At 39.3% G+C, this 23,575-nt stretch overlaps 1 protein-coding gene across 7 annotated transcripts in view; it reads left to right on the top strand.

The window, feature by feature from the left end:
• The window catches only part of ANLN (anillin, actin binding protein), an 85,039-nt gene extending 61,910 nt beyond the window's left edge, over positions 1-23,129 (top strand). For 5 of the 7 annotated variants that reach the window (XM_051853292.2, XM_070059721.1, XM_008261642.4 and 2 more), the window contains exons 18-25: positions 675-713; positions 968-989; positions 1,898-2,010; positions 2,937-2,990; positions 6,753-6,839; positions 12,225-12,332; positions 18,886-19,058; positions 22,163-23,129. In XM_051853292.2, the coding sequence (XP_051709252.2) occupies positions 675-713; positions 968-989; positions 1,898-2,010; positions 2,937-2,990; positions 6,753-6,839; positions 12,225-12,332; positions 18,886-19,058; positions 22,163-22,286 (720 nt within the window). In that variant the 3' untranslated portion in view covers positions 22,287-23,129. The remainder of the gene's footprint in view (positions 1-674; positions 714-967; positions 990-1,897; positions 2,011-2,936; positions 2,991-6,752; positions 6,840-12,224; positions 12,333-18,885; positions 19,059-22,162) is intronic. The other 2 variants (XM_070059722.1, XM_008261644.4) reach the window with 1 other exon arrangement.
• The last annotated feature ends 446 nt before the right edge of the window (positions 23,130-23,575 follow it).

Below are 23,575 nucleotides of genomic sequence, written 5' to 3' on the forward strand. Positions count from 1 at the left end.
GAGCTGTGCCGATCCGAAGCGAAGAGCCAGGAGCTTGTTCTAGGTCTCCCACATGGATGCAGAGGCCCAAGGACTTGGGCCATCTTGTACTGCTTTCCCAGTCCTTAGTAGAGAGCTAGATTGGAAGTGGAGCAGCTGGGACTCAAACTGGCGTCCATATGAGATGCCAACACTGCAGCCAGCAGCTTTACTTGCTGCACCACAGTGCCAGCCCCAAGGTTAACTGTTTGTATTTAAGAATTATTTTCTGGGGCTGTTGCCCCGGTGCAGCAGGTTAAACTGCCCCCCTGTGGTGTTGGCATCCCATATGGGCACCAGTTCAAGTCCTGGCTGTTCCACTTCCACTGCAGCTCCCTGCTAATGTGTGTGGGAAAGCAGCAGAAGATAGTCCCTACCACCCACATGGGAGACCTGAATGGAGTTTCTGGTTCCTGGCTCCTGACCCCTGGCTTCAGCCTGGTCCAATCCTGGCTGTTGCGGACATTTGGGGAGTGAACCAGTGGATGGAAGGTCAATCTGTCTCCCTCTCTTCTCTCTGTGTAACAGCCTTTCAAATAAGCAAATAAATCCTAAAAAAAATTTTTTTGTATATGATGCTATCTCAGGGTTGCTTAGATTTAAACTCTGATTCACAGTATTTAATAGGAAATACACTAAGCTATCTTTTCTTCTAGGCTATTACTCCAAAGCGACTCCTCACATCTATGACCACAGTAAGTAGAATTTCTAAGAAATTGAGCTTCCTCAAGAAATCCTTATCTTAACACTTAAAATTGTAACTTTGTTAACCATTTCTGAACCATTAGTACTGTGGGACTCTAAAATATGCTAATGGGGAGAGGGATCCAGATATTTATGTGAGAAAATGTTTTTTGAAATGTCTTTGTAGTGGTAAGGAGTTTTATATTTAAGTCTTCTTAACAAACATAGGAAATAACCTACTGTTTTTCCTTTGCACATTTTGTAGAAAAGCAGCATTCATTCTTCAGGTGAGTAAACCTTGACCTATTTGACATTTTATAATAAGAAAAAGTTGCATACCATGAATACATACTTATGTACTTGGAGGCCTCCTTGATTGATGAATCTTTGGTCTCCTTTGGAGTAATATTTTGTATATGTGTTCTAAGTAACATATCAGATTACTGACTAGAAGAGCGTCAGTCTCCTTGCTACATCATTGGGCACCGCAGTAGGCCACCAGGCATCACGTTACTCATGCTGTCTTAGTCAGTACACATGGAATACCTACCCATTTGGTAGTTGCAGCTTGTAACATTATGCTTTACTACACCATCTATTCTATAGATTTGTTTTGCACTGTTTTTAACTTTACTGGTCATGCCTGGGACTAAATCATGTCAGCAAAGCATCTTCCTACTTCCTTGGAGTTGGTGTGCCAGTAAGCCAAAGGCCCTTTCTAGAATGGCTTCATTTAGAGCGATATTTTCCAAAGAAGACTTAGTTGGAGCTGGTTTTATTCACCTGTTTTGGACTGTTGATCCCTTCTCTGTGGCACAACAGAATTACTAGGAAGACTTGTACAGAAATAGTCTCTGAGGCTAGTTATGTCTCCCTGGGCTATAGTAGCAATGAAATCTTTTCCATATTTTTTATGGAAAAGTTGCATTTTTATGTACACATTTTAAAATTCTGCATCTTCAAATACGCGTCATCACAAATGTTAAGAAGCCCTATACTTTAAATAGAGAATACTAGTTTTCTTTTATCAGGAAATATATTGATGTTTTATTCCCCCCATATTCAATAAATACAGGAAAATGAGATGGTTTGCTTTGTGTCAGTTTAGTTTCTTAATTTTGTTCAGATGGGGTGAGGAATTTTACTTACACTTGCGAAGCTCACCCTGGCACTAAACTTTATTTCCTCTTTACAGTTATGGCCAGCCCAGGAGGTCTCCATGCTGTGCGTACCAGCAACTTTACCCTTGTTGGATCTTACACACTGTCGTTGTCTTCCGTAGGAAACACTAAATTTGCCCTTGACAAGGTAATCCAACTTTATTGTAAGCTTGTGGTTTTTAAATTTTTTTTCTTTTTTATTAAAATGAGGTCAATAGAAATGCCTCAATACTTTCAACTATTTTAACTCTTTGGCCAAAAATGTATGTTCTTAGGATTGTACATTTTAACTGTACCTAAATGATAAATTTTGGATGTTGGAAGCATTTCTTTTATCTAAATAGATTTTCAAAGTAATGTATGCTGGTTTATTCTAAGTCACACTTCAGACTAAAGAAGTATACTTCTTGCATTTAGATATTAAATTTACAGTTTTAAGACATAGTATCTTGTCTGTTTGAACTGTTATTTTCAAAGAAGCAATACTTTTGGATTTAGTTTTGACAAGACAGGGAAAGATAGTTTAATTTCTTAGAAAGGTACTTGTGAGTGTTTTTTCACCATGATGTAATATAATTAAAATTACTAACTAAGCAGGAGTGAGAGGGCAAGAGGCAAACTGTTAATTGGCATGACCCCTGCTGCCTGTAATATAACGAATTTTGTATTTATAGTTAGAATCTAAAGGTGAAGAAGTATAAATATTAGAAAGCCTGTTTTTGAGTACTTGCCCTGCTGGTAAACTAATCTTTATGAGCAAAGTCATTCCATTTCTGGGGGGTCTTATTTTCCCAGTATATAATATTAGGGTACCTTAAAACAACCTGACTTTAAAATTCTTTGTATTTATTAAATAAAAGCTTTCTAAAAACAAAAAAAAAAAGAAAAAAAATTCTTTGAAATGTTTCCTTTTGATTGCTAGACAAAACAGACAATTTGAAATTTCGACTACTGTTGGTATATAAATATTTTAATTTTTAAAAATTTATATAACTTTCTGTAGTAATTCAGGTAGATTAACAAATTGAGTGATGCTGGATTTTTTTTCTTTTTCTTTTATTTTGTTTATTTTAGATAAATTATGATCTAAAAGAGCGAGAGCTACTGGGCTATTTGTTCCAGGAAAAGGTTGCCATATTTTCTTTGCTTGAAACTAATGAGCTTAAGAATTAGTCCTTAGTTTTTGATCTGTATGTATTTGTTTGACTAACTACTCCCTTATCTTTTTGATTACTTTGAATAATTAAGGACATTATTCTTTCTTTAGATTCTTTCAGATGGGCATCTCTTTCTTTACTCTCAATTCTCCAAAACGTTCTTTGCAAGTTCTCTGTTTTCTTCATGCATGTTTGGTATTTTGGTATTTGGGTTTTTCTCTCCATATTTTTCCTTCCATTTATAATTCTTTAAAATTCTCTATTCACTACAATATTGATTTTTCTGAGTATCGATTAGAATAACCAAATTAGTAACTATATTTAAACTAAAAATTATGCAGTATTTTTACCCTCCCCTGTACTGAAATCTACATTCTGTTTTTGTGGATGTATCTAATGTATTTGTTTCATATAAATAGAAGCTTATAATAATGTGATCTTTTCTTTCTTGCTTCTTTCACTTAGCATAATGTTTTGAAAGTACATTCTTGGTGTAGAATGTGTCAGTATTTCATTCCTTTTATGGCTGAGTAGTATTCTGTTTTTTGTACAAATAACGTTGTTTGTTTATCCATCTGTTGATGGACATTTAGATTGTTTCTACCTTTTGAGAACTGCAAGTAGTGCTGCTGTGAACATGTGTACTATGTAAATATTTGAGTACTTGTCTTCAGTTCTGTTATACATGTACCTAGGAGTGGAATTATAGGCTCATATGATAATTCTGCGTAACCTTTCTGGGAACTTCTGAACTTATGTAGCACCCACACCATTTGATATATCTACCAATAATGTGGATTCCCATTTCTCCAGATGCTTGCCAATGCTTGATATCTTCTGTATTTTATTTTATTTTTATTTTTTTCAAGATTTATTTATTTATTTGAAAGTCGGAGTTAAACCGAGAGAGAAGGAGAGGCAGAGAGAGAGAGAACCCACTTGTTCACTCCCCAACTGGCCGCAGTGGCCGAAGCTGAGCTGATCTGAAGCCAGGAGCTTCTTCTGGGTCTCCCACACAGGTTCAGGGGCCCAAGGGCTTGGGCCATCTTCTATTACTTTCTCAGGCCACAGCAGAGAGCTGGATTGGAAGTAGAGCAGCCAGGACTCGAACCAGCATCCATATGGGATGCCGGCACTGCAGGTGGTGGCTTTAGCCACTACGCTACAGCACTGGCCCCTATTTTCTGTATTTTAAATAGAATTATGCACTAGTTGAAGTGGTACCTTGGTGTGGGATTCATTTGCATTTCCCTAATGACTGTGGATGTTGAGCATCTTCTCATGTACTCACTGGAAGTTGCAAGTGTATATCTTCTCTGAAAACATGTCTATTCTTTTGCCAGATTTTTTATTTTATTTTTTTGACAGGCAGAGTGGACAGTGAGAGAGAGACAGAGAGAAAGGTCTTCCTTTGCCGTTGGTTCACCCTCCAATGGCCGCTGCAGCCGGCATGCTGTGGCCAGCACACCATGCTGATCCGAAGGCAGGAGCCAGGCGCCTATCCTGGTCTCCCATGGGGTGTAGGACCCAAGCACTTGGGCCATCCTCCACTGCACTCCCTGGCCACAGCAGAGAGCTGGCCTGGAAGAGGGGCAACCGGGACAGAATCCGGCGCCCCGACCGGGACTAGAACCCGGTGTGCCGGCGCCGCAAGGCGGAGGATTGGCCTATTGAGCCACGGCGCCGGCCTGCCAGATTTTTCATTGAGTTGCTTGAACTGATTATCAGAGTTCCGTATATAATCTGAATACTAGACCATTATCTAATATATGATTTGCAAATAATATTTTTCCCATTCTGTAGATTATCTTTTTACTTTCTTGGTAATGTTCTTTGATGTACAGAAAGTTACAATTTTTTATTGTAAATAATATATGAGATTTGCCCTTTTAATATTTTACTATAGTATTGTTAACTATAAGTACAGTGCTGTACAGCAGATGTCTAGAACTTTTTCATCTTACTGAAATTCTGTACCAGTCACCTCAGCTCCCTTTTTCCCCTGTCTCCAGCCTATGGTAACCCCATTCTGTTTTCTGCCTCTGTGAATTTGCTTCCTGTAGATACCTCATATGATTGGAATCATGCAGGATTTGTCCTGCTCCTGGTTATTTCAGTCAACATAATGTCCTCAAGATTCATATACGTAGCAGCATATAACAGAATTTCCTTCTTTTTCAGTTTTTTGGGGAGCCTCCAAACTGAAAGGTTTTTAATTTTGATGAAGTCTTTTTTTTTTTGGTGGTATATATACTTTTACTATCATATGTGAGATTCCATTGCCAAATCTGTGATCATGAAGCTTTATTTCTGTATTTTCTTTTAAGAGCTTTATGAATTTTGCTCTCATATTTAGGTCTTACTCATTTTGAGTTCATTTTTTATTTGGTATGAGGTGTAAGTCCAGCTTCATTCAGACTGTATGTCATAGCCAGTTTTCTCAGTGCCATTTGTCAAACACTCTGCTCTTTTACTTTGAATGGTTTTGGCAACCTTGTCAAGACCTTTTGCCCATAGATATATCAGATTACCTCTGAATTTTTGATTGTATTCCTTTTGTCTATATGTGTATCCTTATACCATACTGTAAAACTTTGAATTCATTTTTAAAATTGGGAAGTAGGATTACTCCAACTTTGTTCATTTTTTTTCAAGATTGCTTTGGTTATTTGTTGCCTCTTACAATTCTGTAGAAGTCAGGGATTGACTATTGTTTCTACTGTTTATTGTATTTGTTGCTGAGTAATATTATATGGATTTTTTTAAAGGTTCATTCATTTATTTATCTGAAAGGCAGAGTTGCAGAGAGAGAGAGAGACAGAGAGACAGAGAAAGAGAGATTCTCCACCTGATAGTTCACTCCCCAGATGGCTATAATGGCCAGAGCTGGGCCAGGCCAAAGCTAGGAGCCAGGAACTTCTTATCTGAGTCAGTCATCCATGTGGGTGGCAGGGGTCCAAGCACTTGGGCCAACCTCCACTGCTTTCCCAGGCACATTAGCAGGGACTTGTATCAAAAGTGGAGCAGCCAGAACTTGGACTGGTGCCCTCACGGAATACCAGCTCTGCAGCCGGCAACGTAATCCCCTGTTTCACAGTGTTGGCCCTGTATGAATGTTTAAAAAATGTTTGTTTTCATCTACTTTTAAGACAGAAACACACACACATACACACACACACACACAGAATGAGAGATGGACAGAAGTCTTCCATCTGTTAGTTCACTCCCCTGAGTGGTTCATAGTCAGTGATGGGCTAGGATTATCCCATGTGGTTGACAGGGCCCAAATACTTCAATCATTTTGCCTCCCAGACTCAAATCTGCATTCTATTATGGGATATAGGTGTCTCAGATTAACTCACCATGCCACAACCTCTGTTGCTATATTGTATGAAGTTACAGCATGGTTTATGCAATCCCCTGTTGAATGTATTCTCCTGTGATAGAGAATATATAAACAGTTGCGTTCTTTTCCTAAATCTGTGTTTTCTTTCTCACAGTTTCTTGGGACTTAGGCTTTTGTTTCTGTCAGGCTGTATCTTAAATTAATTTTTTCTTCAATAGTATTTATTGCTAAGGAACCCATGGCTTTTGGCCACATATTTACATTCTAGCTTTAGAAATACTGTGTTTTCAAGATGTAATATTCTCTGTTAATGAGTTACATGCATTTTATCAAGAAAAGTCACACTTTGAAATGATTTTATAAATAATTTACTCTGTTTCTTCACAGGTGCCCTTTTTATCTCCTTTGGAGGGTCATATTTATTTAAAAATAAAGTGTCAAGTGAATTCAAATGTTGAGGAAAGAGGTTTTCTAGTAAGTAACATCAAACTTTATTTTCTTTTTTTCATTTTGTGATATACAGACTTGGTTTTTTGAAGGAATGAAAGCCTGTGTGATGACGTGATAAACTAGTTCAATAAATACTTGTTGCATGTCCTCTACATGCCAGTCATGATGCTGCTGTTGGAATATTATAGCCACAGAAATTAACCCGGTTACCGAAGAGTAGAGAAATAGAAGTGAACAGACGTATTATCCTAGGAGAATGCATAAGATACATAGGTGTAAACTGGTAAAACACCAGTCTTGACTGTAGATGGGGAGTGCTAGAGGAAGCTACTGGAAGAAGTAACTTCTGAACTGCTGAATAAGTTAGCCACAGGAAAGGGATGAAGTGTTTCAGGGAGTGTGTGCAGTGGCCACCCGAAGAAAAGAAGGTTGATGTGTTCAGATGGGGGTAGCTGTTTCCGGATAGCCAGAGCTTAGCATTTGAGTATTTGTGTGTGAGGAGGGTGGGGTAGTGAGGAGAGTCCCTGGGGAGGAAAGTATGGTTAGGAGACATAAGACAGGTATTAAACTAAAGCCAGTGGGTTACTCTTAAGAGGATTTTAAACAGAGGAAAACATCACTTTTGGGGCTTAGGAAAATCTTTCTGAACAATGTATAGAACATGAATTGGAAAATGGCAACTCTGAAAAGCTGAATGGATGACAGTTGCTACATGTAGAGGTGGTGGGGACTGGGAGCCAGGATGGAGTGAAGGATCCCTCATGGAGAAGTGAAGAAGGGCAGATGCTAATGATTTGGCTTCAGAGAGTAGAAAAGCAGTAGTCAGAGTGGCACCCAGCCTAGTCCTGCCCACACTGATGGGTGGCCACGCTGCTACTAAGATAAGGATCTTTGGGTAAAAGCATGTATGCTCCTTGTTCCTATGTTTGGGACAGGAGGTGGTATATTTTCCCCCAATATTTTGTTGTTTAAAATTATGAACATTACATGTAGTAATGTTTATAGAATTTTACCTTCTCAACTATCTTTAACCTTTTAACAATTTTTTATTCTTTTTATCATATTATCTACTTTCTAGTCATCTCTCTAGCTATTATTCAATCTGTCTTGTCTTTTTTTGAAGAATTTCAAAGTATATTGTAGGCATTAGACATTTCCTCTAAAACTTAAGTCACCTGGCTTTGACAAATGTACACACCTGTCTAACCCAGATTTCTGTTGGGTGTAGAGTATTACCCATCACCTGGAGAGTTCCCGCATTCTTTCACCTGTCCAGTCAATTCCTACCTGAGGTGGGAAGTTGAATGAACTAGATTTTAAACATTTGAATTTTAGATATATAGAGACATCTCAGTCGGGAGCTCAAGATCGATGTTTTAGTTGAAATAAATATTTGGGTATATGCAGTGGGGAGATGGTAATAGAAGCTTAGAGCAAGCGAGTAAGGCAGAATCACAGGAACATTTAACATTTCAAGGTCAGGCCAAGGAGAGAACTCCTCAGAGGAGGCTGAAAGGAGGAAATTGGAGAATTGAATGCCCTGTTTGCCAAGGGAAGAGAGTCTGAAGGAAGGATTGGTCCAGGTAGATAAGGTCTGTTACTATTTTGAACTTCAAGGCCATCCTAGCCTTGGTGAGAGCAGAAGCTAGACGGCAAGTGACTGTAGAGTGCGTCATGGGAGGTGAAGTATGAGAACAGGGGCAACTTGGGAATAAAGTTTGGCAGCAAAGGAATAGAGTGTCATCCTTGCAGAGGTGTATATAGTGAAAGAAGGAGGTTGTCTACATTTTATTAAGATGAGCAAGAGACTTGTGTAGCTTTAAATGCAAATGGGTAGCTTCTAATAGGGCTAAACAGGTTGACAATAGGGACCTTGGGGAACCTGAAGGTAGGATTAATAGGCTAATTCTTGGAACAAGGTTGTGAGAGTAGAGGAAATGAGCCCAAGCCACAGTTCACAGTTGGAATTGATGGTAAAAGAATTATCCTTTTTCCATTATCAGAGGGGGAATGTTGTGATGGAATACATAGAAGATTGTGAGTGTGTTAAAAATCTAATTGGTTTTCTCTGTGTCATAAACTTAATATTATAAGAGATGTTAAAAGTCAGTTTTCAGTTGCTGTCAAAGGGTGCAGAAAGAGCTGGATTGCAAGGGAAGCCTGCTTCTGAAGGATACTTCCAACACGTTTTTCTTCCTTGCTTGCTTTTTTTACAGCTAAATCCAGTAGGTGGCACTAGATATTCTTGGGAAAAGCTTTTTACAAAATTTCTGACTAAAGGCAATGTTTACCTACTGACTTTTTCTTTTCATGTAAATATTTTCATGTTTTGTAAGATTCCTCTTGCAACTGATAAGCCCTGTTATGTTGGCTGGTTCATTTGTGTATACTCAGAAGTCTGACCAAGTTAGTCTTTGAGGTAGAATCTCAACTGGTTTGTTAAATCTCTTCAACTTTGCTCTGCTTTGATTCCTAAAGCTCATTTTTTTTCCCTTAAAGACATTTACTTGAAAGGCAGTTACAGAAAGAGAAAGAGAGAGATCTTCCATTTATTGGTTCACTCCTCAAATGGCTGCAACAGCTGGGGCTGGGCCAGGCCGAAACCAGAAGCCTGGAGTTCCATCCCAGTCTTTCATGTGGGTGCAGGGGCCCAAGCACTTGGGTCATCTTCTGCTGCTTTCCTAGGCAGATTAACAGGGAGTTGGATTGGAAGTGGAGCAGCCAAAATTCAAACCAATGCCCATGTGGATTGCTGGCACCATAGCCGGTGGCTTAACCCACTGAGCCGCAACACTTGCCTCTGAAGTTTTCTTAACTGCAGACATTGAGACAAAAAGTTTGCTGCTCAAATCTTGAGAAGCAAGAAAAACATATTATCTGGTCCCATGCCCCTTCGTCCACAACATCTTCAGTTAATTTTGGTATAGTGGGTACTAAGTAAATGATGAAGAAGAAATAAAGATTCTCAGAATCACCAGTGACCTTCACCAAATCCAAATCAATGGCCATTTCTCTGCAATTCTTCTTTGTTTTTAAAAATATTTATTTATTTATTTGAAAGCTAGAGCAATAGAGAGAGAGAGAGAGAGAGAGAGAGAGAGAGAGAGAGATCTCTTCCATCCTCTGGTTCATTCCCCAAATGGCTGCACCAGCCAGGTCTGGGGCAAGCCAGGAACTTCATTCGGGTCTTCCGCATGGGCAGCAGCCTAAAGCTCATTCTTATCACACCCACACTTACAGAAATATAGAGAAGGAGCTGGAGACTAGTTGCCACTGCCCTCTATGAAAAGTAGAGAGAATAGTATTTGAAAGGGAAGGCGGCTGCATTTGGTTTCCTCTTGCGTATATACCACAGGTACCTGCAAAGGAGGGAGCCTGCATCAGCATCAGAGACTGGGATGTGGCTCTATGGTGCTGATCCACTCTGAGCAGTAAGAGAAGGGTCTTCTGGATGGATAGCTATGTGGCCCCACTTCTGCTTTGTGTCTGTGTGCTATTTAATTTCCTTCACCCTCAGTTTTCTCAGCTGTAAAAATGTGAATGCTGTCCTTTTCTTGTTCCTTTGTGATATCTGGTGTTACTCTTAGCCATCAACATTTTTCTTGTCTGTTACCTTTGTGATATAAAAAACAGACACAAGGAGGAGCTGGTGAGTCATTGGCGCTGACTTTTGTGCTTAAGATTGAAATAACAAGATTCCTTTCTTTGCTCCTTCAGTGGCTGTGAGTAGTATTGCCCAGGAAAGTCATGCTTTGGAAAGGAAAGAGGAGGGGTAGGGGAGAAGAAAAAGGTGGGGCAGGAGGGAATACGGTTGGAGTAAGCTAATGAATCTGAGCTAATTAATTAATTGGATAAATTTGAGGTTTCAATCTATTATAGAATGATTTTCTCTTATACAAACCCAGAGATCACACTCCTAATTCCAGCAGCCTTTTGGAAAATTCACAGAAATGAGTCCAATGAAAAGAGTGTGTATCCTACTGTCCTATGATTGATTAAGGATTAAGGTGATATTAAAAGTACATTAAAATCTATTTAGAATGGCACCTATCACAGCAAGAACTAAATAATCATTGTTATTATTAACTACCCAACAATCAGAAAGATAAAGCTGTGATTTGAAGGAGTAAAAGCTTTGGTACATTCTGAAACCAAAATCAGAGTTGCCTTTGGATTATCTGTCCTGGGGACAGCATAGTAGGGCCCGCTGCCTATTTTATGGACTTTTAGAATGTAGACTCATCTGTTCACTTGGCATCTGTAGCAGCTTTTGTACTACAACAACAAAGCTGCTGTGACAGGGACCATATGGCCCAGGAAATCCACAAAATATTTACTCTTTGGCCCTTTACAGAAAAAGCTGACTGACCCCTAATCTCTAAGTATTTTTAGCTTCCTTTGTTCTTTAATGTAAAAGTTCCTACAAGAATTATTCTTTTAATTAAAAGTGGGGGCTTTTATACAAATTAGGGCCCTGTTGTGACTATAACCATAGATAGCGTGAGAAAACTCCTAGTTTCTACTTATTATTGTTTACGAAGTCCGTCCAGGAAAAGACCATGTGAGTTAGTTCCCTGTTCAAGAGTCCTGCGGGACTGCAGGGGGATGCTACTTATTGATGGCAATGGACCTGGAGTTCTGGTGTCATTGCAGTAATCCGTCAAGGTTTGTCACAAGTTGACTCTTTCTAATCCTGTTAGAGAATTTGTTCTCCTAAATAATAGTCTTTCATGTTAAGATAGGTTTAACTTCATGTGTTTTCAATAGTTTTAAGATATTTAAGATATGATATTCTTAATCATTTTATTCTCCAAAATTGGGGTACTTTTCTCATTTGACAAGTACTTGGATAGGGACAACATATTTTGTAAAAAGTTTTAAATTAGGTAGAGATATTTCTTTGTAGTTAATATCTGAATATTCTCCTTTTTTAAAAAAGATCCTTTTGAAAGGCAAAGTTAGAGAGAGTGTGAAAGTGAGATCTTCCATCTGCTGGTTCACTGCCCAAATGGCCGCAATGGCCAGAGATGGGTTAATTTGAAGCCAGGAACCAGGAGCTTCATCAGGGTCTCCCACGTGGGTGCAGGGGCCCAAGTACGTGGGCCATCTTCCACTGCTTTCCCAGGTGCATTAGCAAGGAGCTGGATGAGAAGTAGAGCAGCTGGGACTTGAATTGGCAGCAGCTTTACCCACCATGCCTCAGTCCTGGCCCCTTGGATAGTCTTAAATGTTTGTAGATGATGTCAATGTTTGTAGATGATGAGTAAAAGACATACAAATTAGAAATAAATTTTAAGATATGAAATATATCAACATATTTAAGTTTAACGTATGTTAAACATATGCATCTCATTGTTGGGATATTTTTCTCCAGTTTTCTAAAGTCAGCAATTCATTTTACTTTTCCAGACTATATTTGAAGATGTTAGTGGTTTTGGTGCCTGGCACCGAAGATGGTGTATCCTTTCTGGAAACTGTATCTCTTACTGGACTTACCCAGATGATGAGAAACGAAAGGTAGGTTGGATTGTGATGGTCATTGTGAAAGCTGTGACTGACTTTCCCATCTTGATTCATGCAGCTGTTCCTCTGCCCCTCCAAGCCCTTTGCTATGTACTTACTAAACCATTTAAAGTGTTAATATAGACCAGTGCATTTTATGTATGTGTGAGCATTTATATCCTATCCATTCCCTATGACTTGACTACCCTGTGTTTTGTATTTTTATAAAGATTTATTTATTTATTTGAAGGGGAGAATAACAGAAACAGAATGAATGAGAGAGAAACAGAGAGATTGTCTATCCAATGCTGGTCCAAGCTGAAGATAGGAGCCCATAACTCCATCTGGATCTCCCACATGGGTAGCAGGGGCCCAAGTGCTTGGGCCATTTTCTAGAGATGGATTAGAAGCAGAGCTCCTGAGGCTCCAGTTTATACTCTGGTATAGGATGCCAGCATTGCAAGGCCTAACCCACTGTACCACAATGCTGGCCCTGTAAGAACATTTCACAAGTAGTTTTTCCATTCTCCCCACTTATGGACACTTAGATTATTTATAAATTGTTGCTATTTCAAGCAGTATTACTGTGATTTATATACCATTACATATTTCTTATATACCATTACTTGGATGAACATTCTTTCTTGAGGTTGACCTAGTTTGCGTACCTTCAACTTGACTGGATTTTTATCAGATGATTCATGACAATGTGTTTGCACAATTTTCTGTTGTCACCAGGGATATTTGAGTGTTCTGTTTTCTGTATCTCAGCCAACACTTGATATGTAAACCTTTTAAACCTTTGTCGGTATGACAGATGTAAAATGTTATCTCATTGTACTTTCATTTTGTGTCTGCTTGCTTACTAGTTTAAGTATCTTGTGGGTATGGCCAATTTTATTTTTCTCTTCTGTGAGTTATTTGAATGTTTTATCTGTTTTTTTTTTTTTTTTTTTTTTTTTTAAGATTTATTTGAAAGGCAGAGTTGAGGGATGTGGGGGGAGAGAGAAAGAAAGATCTTCCATCTGCTGGTTCACTCTCCAAATGGCCACAACAGCTGGTGCTGTGCTGAGCCAAAGCCAGGAGCCAGGAGCTTTATCCATGTCTTCCTCATGTGTAGCAGGGACCCAAGTACTTGAGTCACCTTCTGCTGCTTTCTTAGGCACATTAGCAGGGAGCTATATTGGAAGTGGAGCGACCAGGACTCAAATTGGTGCCTGTATGGGATGCCAGCATCACAGACAGTGGTTTTACCCATTATGTCTCAATGCTGGCCCCGTCTATCTTTTTCTTGATGTGATTACATTTCTCTAGTCTTAACCTGGCCTATCTTTTAACTTATCTTCATAGATTCTTTCTATTAACCTAATTTTTGTAGTGTTAATGTAATGAGATCTATCAATCTATTGCTTTGTTTGTGAATTTTGAGTCTTATTTAAGAAAATTATCCCTAATCTATAGTCATACAAAGTTTTTTTTAAAGATTATTTATTTATTTGAAAGGCAGAATTACAGAGTCAGAGGCAGAGAGAGATCTTCCATCTGCTGGTTCACTCCTCAAATGGCTGCAACAGCTGGAGCTGTGCTGATCTGAAGCCAGGAGCCAAGAGCTTCTTCAGGGTCTCCCACATGGGTACAGGGCCCAAGCACTTGGGCTATCTTCCACTGCTTTCCTAGCAGAGAGCTGGATTGGAAGTGGAGCAGTCAGGTCTCAAACCAGTGCCCCTGTGGGGCTCCGGCACTGCAGGTGGTGGCTTTACTTGCCACACCACAGCACCAGCCCCATAGAGATTTCTTTTATGCTTCCTTCTAAAATTATAAAGTTTCATACTTCACATTAATTTACTTAGAATTTTTTCACCAACTGGATAACCAGTTAAGCCAGTATCATTGAATGGCCAATCTTTCTCCCACTGATCCACAATACCATTTCTGGCATATGTCAAGATATTATTGTATCTTGTAGTGCAGTAGATTAAGTTGCAGCCCCCCACAATGCTGGCATCCCATTGGGGAACCGGTTCAAGTTTTGGCTGCTCCACTTCCAATCCGGCTCCCTGCTAATGTACCTGGGAAGTTAGTAGAAGATGGCTCAAGTGCTTGGGCCCCTGCCACACATGTGGGAGACCTGGATGGAGTTCCTGCCTCCTGGTTTTAGCTGGGTCCCATCCTGGCCATTGTGGTCATCTGAGTAGTCAATCAGCAGATTTTCTCTTACCTCCCCCACCCTTTTCCCACCCAGTCTCTTTCTCTCCCTGTAACTGCTTTTAAAATAAATAAAATAGATCATTTAAAAAAAAGATATCATTTTGCATATATGTGTAAGATGTCATTGCAGGGTAATTTTATATTTAGACTTTCAATTCTTTTTTCTTTGATCTGTTTCTGTATCCCAGTCTCAATTAAAATCAATGTATGTTTGGGCTGGCACTGTGGTGTAGCAGGTAAAGCTGCCGCTTTTCCCATATGGGCACCGATTTGAGAGCTGGCTGCTCCACTACAGATCTGCTCTCTGCTGTGGCCTGGGAAAGCAATAGAAGAGGCCCAAGTCCCTGACCCCTGCACCCAAATGGGATGACCCGGAGGATGCTCCTGGCTCCTGGCTTCGGATCGGCATAGCTCCATCAGTTGCGGCCGACTTGGGAGTGAACCATTGGATGGAAGACCTCTCTCTCTCTCTCTGGCTCTGGCTCTGGCTCTGGCTCTCTGTAACTCTGCCTTTCAAATAAATAAATGAATCTTTAAAAAAAAGATTCAGTGAAACCAAATGGTCATGAAGTAGGGAAAATGGACATATATAGGCACAATTTATAAACAGCCAATAAGCATATCAACCCTATGAGTAATTTTAAAATTAGTCAAAGTGAAAATTGGTTATGGGATAAGAAACAGAAAACCTTACGTATTGGTAGTACAAATATAAAATCATCTATAATTGGTAGACAATTTGTTAATAGCAAAAAGCAGTAAGAATGAGAATATTCTGATGCCACAATTCTATCTAGGTTTTTTACTAAGCAAATACAGAGGTATTTATACTTATGTAGTCACTGAATTTTCATGATAGAAAATTAAATACAGATGACAATAATAGGGACTGTTTAAATAAATCATGGTGATATATTTCTAGAAAATATGACAGACTAAGTAGTCTGAAAGACCTCCTAGTACATAATCCCCTAAATGCTGGGTAACTGAACTCATAAGAAGTGCAAAGCCAAAAATCAATGGGGATAGGCCGGCGCCACAGCTCACTAGGCTAATCCTCCACCTGCGGCGCCGGCACCCCGGGTTCTAGTCCCAGTTGGGGCGCCGGATTCTGTCCTGGTTGCTCCTCTTCCAGTCTGGCTCTCGGCTGTGGCCCAGGAGGGCAGTGGAGGATGGCCCAGGTGCTTGGGCCCTGCACACGCATGGGAGACCAAGAGGAAGCATCTGGCTCCTGGCTTTGGATCGGCGCAGTGCGCTGGCCGCAGCATGCCAGCCACAGCACGCCGGCGGTAGTGGCCATTTGGGGGGTGAACCAACGGAAAAGGAAGACCTTTCTCTCTGTCTCTCTCACTGTCTAACTCTGCCTGTCCAAAAAAAAAAAAAAAAAAAAAAAAGGAAGCAACAACATAAAATAGCAAGCTCAGCCGAAATCCTGTTATTCCTTGGGCATCTGTCTACACTAGGGACCTGAAGCCTTGGCTCGCACAGGTGAAATGATATAGTAAGAACTGCAATGCATTATTGCTTATGAATCAATTAGGAAGAATTGCCTTAGCACACATGATTTAAAAAAAATTATTTGGGCCAATGCTGTGGTGCATTGAGTTAACGCCCTGAAGTGCCAGCATCCCATGTGGTCGCTGGTTTAAAACCTGGCTGCTCCACTTCTAATCCAACTCTCTACTATGGCCTGGGAAAGCAGTACAAGATGGCCCAAGTCCTTGGGCCCCTGCACCTACGTGGGAGACTCGGAAGAAACCCCTGGCTCTTGGCTTGGGATCGGCGCAGCTCCGGCCGTTGTGGCTAATTGGGGAGTGAACCAGTGGATGGAAGACCTTCCCCTCCCCCCTGCTTCTCCTCCCTCTAGGTCTCCCACATTGGTGCAGGGGCCCAAGGATTTGTGCCATCTTCTACTGCTTTCCCAGGCAAGAGCAGAGAGCTGGATCAGAAGTGGAGCAGCTAGGACTTGAACCGGTGCCCATATGGGATGCCGGCACTGCAGGCCATGGCTTTACCTGCTATGCCATAGAGCTGGCCTTGGGTTTCATTCATTGTTTACTTATTTGAAAAAATGAGGAAAGAGAGAATGACAGAGAGAAAAGCTCCCATCCACTAGTTTGCTCCCCAGATTCCCTCATCAACTGAGGGGCTAAAGCTAGGAGCCAGGACTCAATCCAAATCTCCCACATGGCTGGCAGGAACCGGACTAACTCAGTCTGCATTAACAGGAAGCTAGAATCAGGAGCCTGGTATTGAACCCAAGTACTCTGATATGGAATGTGGGCATCTTAACGGATGTCTTAACTTGAAGGCCATACATTATTCTGTGTTTCCTGGATTTTTAACTCTACTTTGACTTTTATTCCATACAGGGCTTCCAACAAATCAAAGCAATTATTTGGCTTTATTGTTTAGAAACACATAATAGTATTTATACATGAAGTGGATGTCTAGGTTTCCTTTATAGAAAGGGGAGAAATGGATGATTTATAGATAAAAGGTTGAATATATAATATTTTAAAGATTTCTTTATTTATTTGAAAGGCAGAGAGTGAGAGAGAGAGATATCTTTGTCTGTTAATTTAGTCTCCAAATGGCTGTAGTGACCACAGCTTGGCCAGGCTAAGGCCAGGAGCCTGGACTTCCATCCGAGTGTCAGGTGCCCAAGCACTTGGGATGTTTTCCACTTCTTTCCCAGGTGCATTAGCAGAACTGGAGTAGCCAGGACTTGAACCAGTCAGTGCTCATCTATGATACTGTTGTTGCAGTCAGTAGCTTAACCCACTGTGCCACAGCACTGGCTCCTGAATATATATTTCTAACTGTTGAAACTGGTTGAGGTATTTAAGGGTTCACTATATTGTTCTTTTTTCTGTCTAAAGTTTTCTATAGTAGTTTATTATTTTTCTAAAGTTTATAGGATAGTTGGCAAGAGCTAGCAGTTGATATTTTTTATTTTGATTTTTATATCTGAAAAAAACAGTAATAAATATTTGAATGTTTCTTTAATCCCAGTATAACTGAATTTTAACTTTTTAGAGACTTTCTGAAAATTTTAATTGACATATTTTGGAGGTACAATGTAATATTTTGACAAATGTATACATATGTATATGTATCACCTCAAATAGTCTTTGCTTTGTTCATTCTTTCTCTCTTCTTCTTTCTTCTTCATTTGAAAGGCAGAGTGACAGAGAGGAAGTGACAGAGATCTTCCATTCATTGGTTCACTCCCTAACTAGCCTCAACAACCAGGGCTGGGCCAGGCTGAAGTCAGGAACCAGAAACTCCATCCATGTCTCCCATGTGGATAGCAGGGGCCCAAAGACTTGGGCTGTCTTCCGCCGCTTTCCCAAGCACATTAGCAAGGAGCTAGATCTGAAGCAGAGCAGCTGCAGCAGCTTAACCTGCTGCATCATAATGCTGGCCCCCAATATTTGTCATTTCTTTGTGGTAGCATTTCAAATCCTCTTCTATCTATTCTGAAATACTTAGTACATTGTTATTAACTGTAGTCACCCTGCTATGCTTTAGAACACCAAGACGTATTCCTCCTAACTGTAACTGTACTCACTGACCAACATCTCCCTGTGCCCTGTCCACTTCCCCCAGCCTCTGCTAGCCACTATTCATTCAACTCTGCTTTTAAATTTCACTTGTAAGTGTGATCATACAGTAGATTTGTCTCTCTATATCTGATTTATTACCCTTAATATAATGTCCTCTAGGTTTATCTTTGTTTTTGCAAATGATAGAATATTTTTTTTCTCCCTAGGCTGAATAGTTTTCCATTGGGTGTATATACCACATTTTAGGTTGTTTCTATATCTTTGCTGTTGGAAATAATGCTGCAGTGAACATGAGTGTGTAAACATCTCTTTGACATACTTATTTCAAGTCCTTTGGGTATATGCCTAGTGGTAGGACTGCCGGATCATATGATAGTTCTCGTTTTAGTGTTTTGAGACCTTCCAAAGCATCTTCTGTAATGGCTGTACTAGTTTGCATTCTCATCAGCAGTGTATGAGACTTGTCCTCTGCAATCTCATCAACCTTGTTATCTAACAACCAATCTAACAAATGAGAGCTGTTAGATACCTCACTGTGGTTTAATTTGTGTTTCTCTGATGATTAGAGATACTGAGCATTTTTTGCACATATCTGTTTCACATTTGTACGTCTTCCTTTGAGAAATGTCTGTTCAAGATCTTGTCCAATTTTATGGGGTTATTTTTTTCTTGTTGAATTTAAACTTTCATTGACTTTTAAATTTTAATTTGTGTAAACTTAAACACAACTTAATGCTTACTGACTTAATCTTGTTTACTATTTACTGATTTTTTTAAATGTATCTTTAAAGAATCCCATAGGAAGGATAAATCTGGCCAATTGTACCAGTCGTCAAATAGAACCAGCCAACAGAGAATTTTGTGCAAGACGCAACACTTTTGAATTAATTACTGTCCGACCACAAAGAGAAGATGATCGAGAGACTCTTGTCAGCCAGTGCAGGGATACACTCTGTGTCACCAAGTATGTATTGGCCTATAAATATTTCTGTCAGCTAATGATTGACTGTCCGTTATATTCTTGGCACTCCAGGAAATATCTGAGATTGTCCTTGACTCTGAAAAAATGCAGCCTTAGTAAGAAGACAGATGCACACAACAGAAAGAGACAACCTACAATCACTAAAAATAGAGTTAAGAAAAGTATAATATTCATGACGCATCTTAGCTAATCGTGTTTTCCAGTGTGGGTTTTTTATTTTATTTTTTTAAAGATTTATTTCTTTATTTGAAAGGCAGAGTTACAGCGAGGCAGAGACTGAGAGGTGGGGAGGTCTTCCATCCACTGGTTCACTCCCCAGTTGGCCGCAATGACCGGAGCTATGCCGATTTAAAGCTAGGAGCCAAGAGCTTCTTCCAGGTCTCCCACGCGGGTGCAGGGGCCCAAGCACTTGGGCCATCTTCTACTGTTTTCCCAGGCCATAGCAGAGAGCAGGACTGGAAGTGGAGCAGCCAGGATGTGAACCAACATCCATTCGGGATGCTGGCACTGCAGGCTGTGGCTTTACCTGCTATGCTACAGCACTGGCCCCTCAGTGTGGGCTTTTTAAGGAAATCAGCTAATAATTTTGGGGTTAGGTTTAAAGACCTTCTTTGTAGTTGAGAAGTCTAACATTTTTCAGACATTTTATACGTCCCTTCCTTTCCATTGCAAAAATAATCCCTCTTAGATGACTCACAAAATCAAATTTCTTCTATTCTGCAAATTTCTGATTAGAGATCAGCAAATTGGTAGGACTATTACTTTCATTTATTTTTAAAGACTTATTTATTTGAAAGAAAGAGTGACGGAGAAGGAGAGACAGAGAGAAACATCTTCCATTTACTGGTTCACTCCTTAAGTGACCACCACAGTCATTCTGGATAAGCCCAAAGTCAGAAGACAGGAGCTCCATCTGGGTCTCCTGTTGGGTGGTAGGAACTCAAGAATTTGGGCTCTCATCTGCTGCCTCTCAGAAACATTAGCGGGAAGCTGGACCAGAGAGCAGAGCCAGGACTGGCACTGACATTCTGATAGGAGAATCTTGTGGGTGGCTCCGTCTGCTGTGCCACAATGTCAGCCTCACTTTTTTAAAAATTAACTTATTTGTTTTTATTAACCTGAGCTTAAGTATAAGGTGCAAAATTTTATTGCTAAAGGTCTAACATAGGTTCATTTTTTTTGGATACCTAAAGAAGCTTAAAGGCCAACTTAAGTGTACAAAGTGTGACTAGGGACCAAAGTTAGAATTTAGCAGTCTATGTTACTCAGGCTATTGCTGGATATGCCAGAGGAGGAGACAGGTAGAACTAGCTTCATGAATTTCAAATATGAGTGGTTGAGAAAGCTACAGCCAGGAGACACTACTGAAACAGAACAAAGTTGCCCAGAGATTGCTGGTTGTTTTTAAAATAGCCAGAGAACCCATTCTTTGGAAATTTTTAATATCTGAACTATTTCCAGATTAATTTATGTTAACTGATCTGTTCCTTTCTTTGAACCTCCTTCTATACAGCTATAGTATTCAGGACATGGGAGGCAAAGTGAACTTATAGTCACTTTGATAGATACCCTGTCCATGAACATTGTCAACAGAAGAACCAACCAAAATACAGCACCAAAATAGTTCCTAACCACAATAGCCCATTTTAGTCTTTTAAAATATTTTTCACATTTTTCATCCAAACTTATGTTTTATCTTATAGATTTCTCCTTAGACCTTCCCTTGGATTGAAGTAGCTAGATCACTGTTGCTCTAATTACTGTGGACCTCATTGTAACATTATTATATCTTAGGTGGATACTACTTTCCCCAAGTTTATGAGAGTGGTACATACTTACTTAATTCAGGTTTGGTTGAGTCTTCAGTTTTCCTTGGGGGCCAAAAACTTATTTCACTTTTTTGATTATAAGAATATAAACATTCTGCAGTTAGGCATTCTCTTGCTTTATTATTGATCCTTTACAGGGCCTTTTTGATCTATAGCTATACCTTTTACCTAAGTTTAATTACTTTGTTTCATTCTACTAACCAAGCTTTTTCTTTTCCTTCATTGGTACCAAAGATTTCTCTTATGATAAATACTGCCTGCTTCAAAATACAGAATCCATGTTTGAACTGGAAATGCTTTGTTACTTGGGGAAGCAGTTTTTTACAGTGGAGCTTTCAAGTCAACAGACCTAAGTTGAAATCCTGAGTCAGTGCTTTACCAGATGTAACCATGGCAGGTCTCTTGAGTTTGTTGGTTTTCTGGGTTCTCCTGTCTCAAAGGAAGAAATAAATGCTACAGGGATACCATAGAAATTAATGAGTTGGCATAAACAGCATAGTTTGGAGCACAAGGGATGAGTTCAACAAATGGCCACTATTATTTTTGTATGTAGTGTTCTATTGACCACTAGGAGATAATAAACTCACCATTTATTCATGCTTACGGCTTTTTTGAGCCTTTGGAGAAAAAATGTTAGCATACAGAAGCAGTACATTATAAACCTGACAGCTGGTGACTCTCTAGAGGCATGTCTGGCTGAGCATTGGGGGATTCCCTCTTTCCTTTCCTTTCCTTTCCTTGCCTGCCCTGTCAACTAGTTACTCATTTAACTTGTAGAGAGATGTGGATACAAGGAGAGAATCCTGATGTGCACAGACACATTAGGAGAAGCAAAGACTTAGGATCTTTAGCTAATTCATTGTAAATACCATGTTCTGCTAACACAGTAAGACAAAATGGGCATGGTGCAAAATAGTTTTGCTTTTAAAGCCAGCCAAAAGTTCATGAACCTGTGAGTCCAAGTCTTTGGAAATTTGAGTCTGAAGGATCTGGGGACCTCCCAGATCTGGGCCTGTGGTTATCTTGCCGAGAAGTTGCCCACACTCTGTGGATGTCTCACCCCATCAAATTGCCAGGCTAGATAATTGTTCTCTGCTGTACTTGGAAAAGTACCTCGCTATGTAGCTCTTGATTAGCACTCACTAAAAGAAGAACTAATTTTACTGATTTATTTAGGTATTTGTTTCCTAGTCAGAGTCCTTGCTGGTACTGAATGTGGTGGAAGAATCCTGATCTTTTGTTTGTTTGCTCCTTTAGGAACTGGCTGTCTGCAGATACTAAGGAAGAGCGGGACCTCTGGATGCAAAAACTCAATCAGGTTCTTGTTGATATTCGCCTCTGGCAACCTGATGCATGCTACAAACCTATTGGAAAGCCTTAAACCAGGGGATATTTCCGTGCCACATAGTGGTTTTTTTTTTTTTTTTTTTTTTTTTTTTGAGCAGTGTCATAAAAGTATCTTAAGGAAACACACTTAAGAACATTAGATTTGCTGATTGAATGCTTTAAATATGAAAGGGTTTGTGCAAATATTCACTACATATGCAGTATTTATATGTTTTGTGTATAAAACTTCATTTGGTTTCTGTCATTCATAAATGATTAGAAGTAAATTCCTTATAGTTGATTTTGCTAAATAGTATTTAAAAGTCTCATTTTCCTAGAAATCTAATTATTTAGTTATTCATGACAAAATATTTTTTTAAAAATAAGAAATTCTGAGTTATCTGCTTGGAGTTCTTGGTGTCGCAGTAGCAAGGTCTTACAGAAGTTGGAGATAGAAACCTCAGGTTGGTGATCCCTTCTCTGGCCTTGATAGTTTTTTCTGAAGTTTATGATCATTTCTTGATTGTGATTATGACCTGTTATCAGAGTACTGAAAAAAATGTCTGGGACTTCATAGAAACATTTTAGTAATGGATATGAGGACTTTTTCAAATAGCAAATGTATTGTTTAAAGCTTAAAGCTGCCTTCAAAAAAGAGATGTAGACAGGGTACATCGTGTAAAATTTTGGGACTGAATATTTTATATAGGAGAGTTAATAATCACATGGTTTACATTTATTCAGTTATGATGTATGCAGTGTGGTGCACATTTTCATAGAATTCAGGCTTTACTGAAATAACTTTTTTGGCCGTATAGCTTATAGATTCCTCAAATGTTAGAATTCTATCTGCTTCTGTAACAAGAACAAATGTAAATTGAAGAATCTTTAAAGCTGCTATGGACTAATACTTTGCCTGCCAAAGTTCTTGGTTTTTTTTTTTTTTTTTTTTTTTTTAATGTTCATCAATGACCATGTCTAGAAACCTACTTTGAAATCATTCAAAAAAACATTGTCATGTATTACCTTCAAAAGTCTAATACCTTTTTTATTAGAAAATATTGTAAAGCATGGTCTGAACGTTTAAATATACTTTGAATTTCTTCTCTGAATTGTTAAAGTTATTAGTGATTTCATTTATAAACACTAATTCTATCACCTTCTGTCATTTTTTTGTTCATTCAAATGTGTTTTCTTATGTTTATTATAAAAATATATTTTATGATCTCTTACCCAAATAAATACTTGTAAATGGCTTAAGGAATCATTTGTTCAAGAAATACTGTTTATATGCATGGTGCAGCTCTTCTACATCCCTAGGCTGTAAGGCTGCTGCTGCTTTTT

This window comes from Oryctolagus cuniculus, chromosome 16 (genome assembly GCF_964237555.1).
Source record: "Oryctolagus cuniculus chromosome 16, mOryCun1.1, whole genome shotgun sequence".
NCBI classification, from domain to species: domain Eukaryota; kingdom Metazoa; phylum Chordata; class Mammalia; order Lagomorpha; family Leporidae; genus Oryctolagus; species Oryctolagus cuniculus.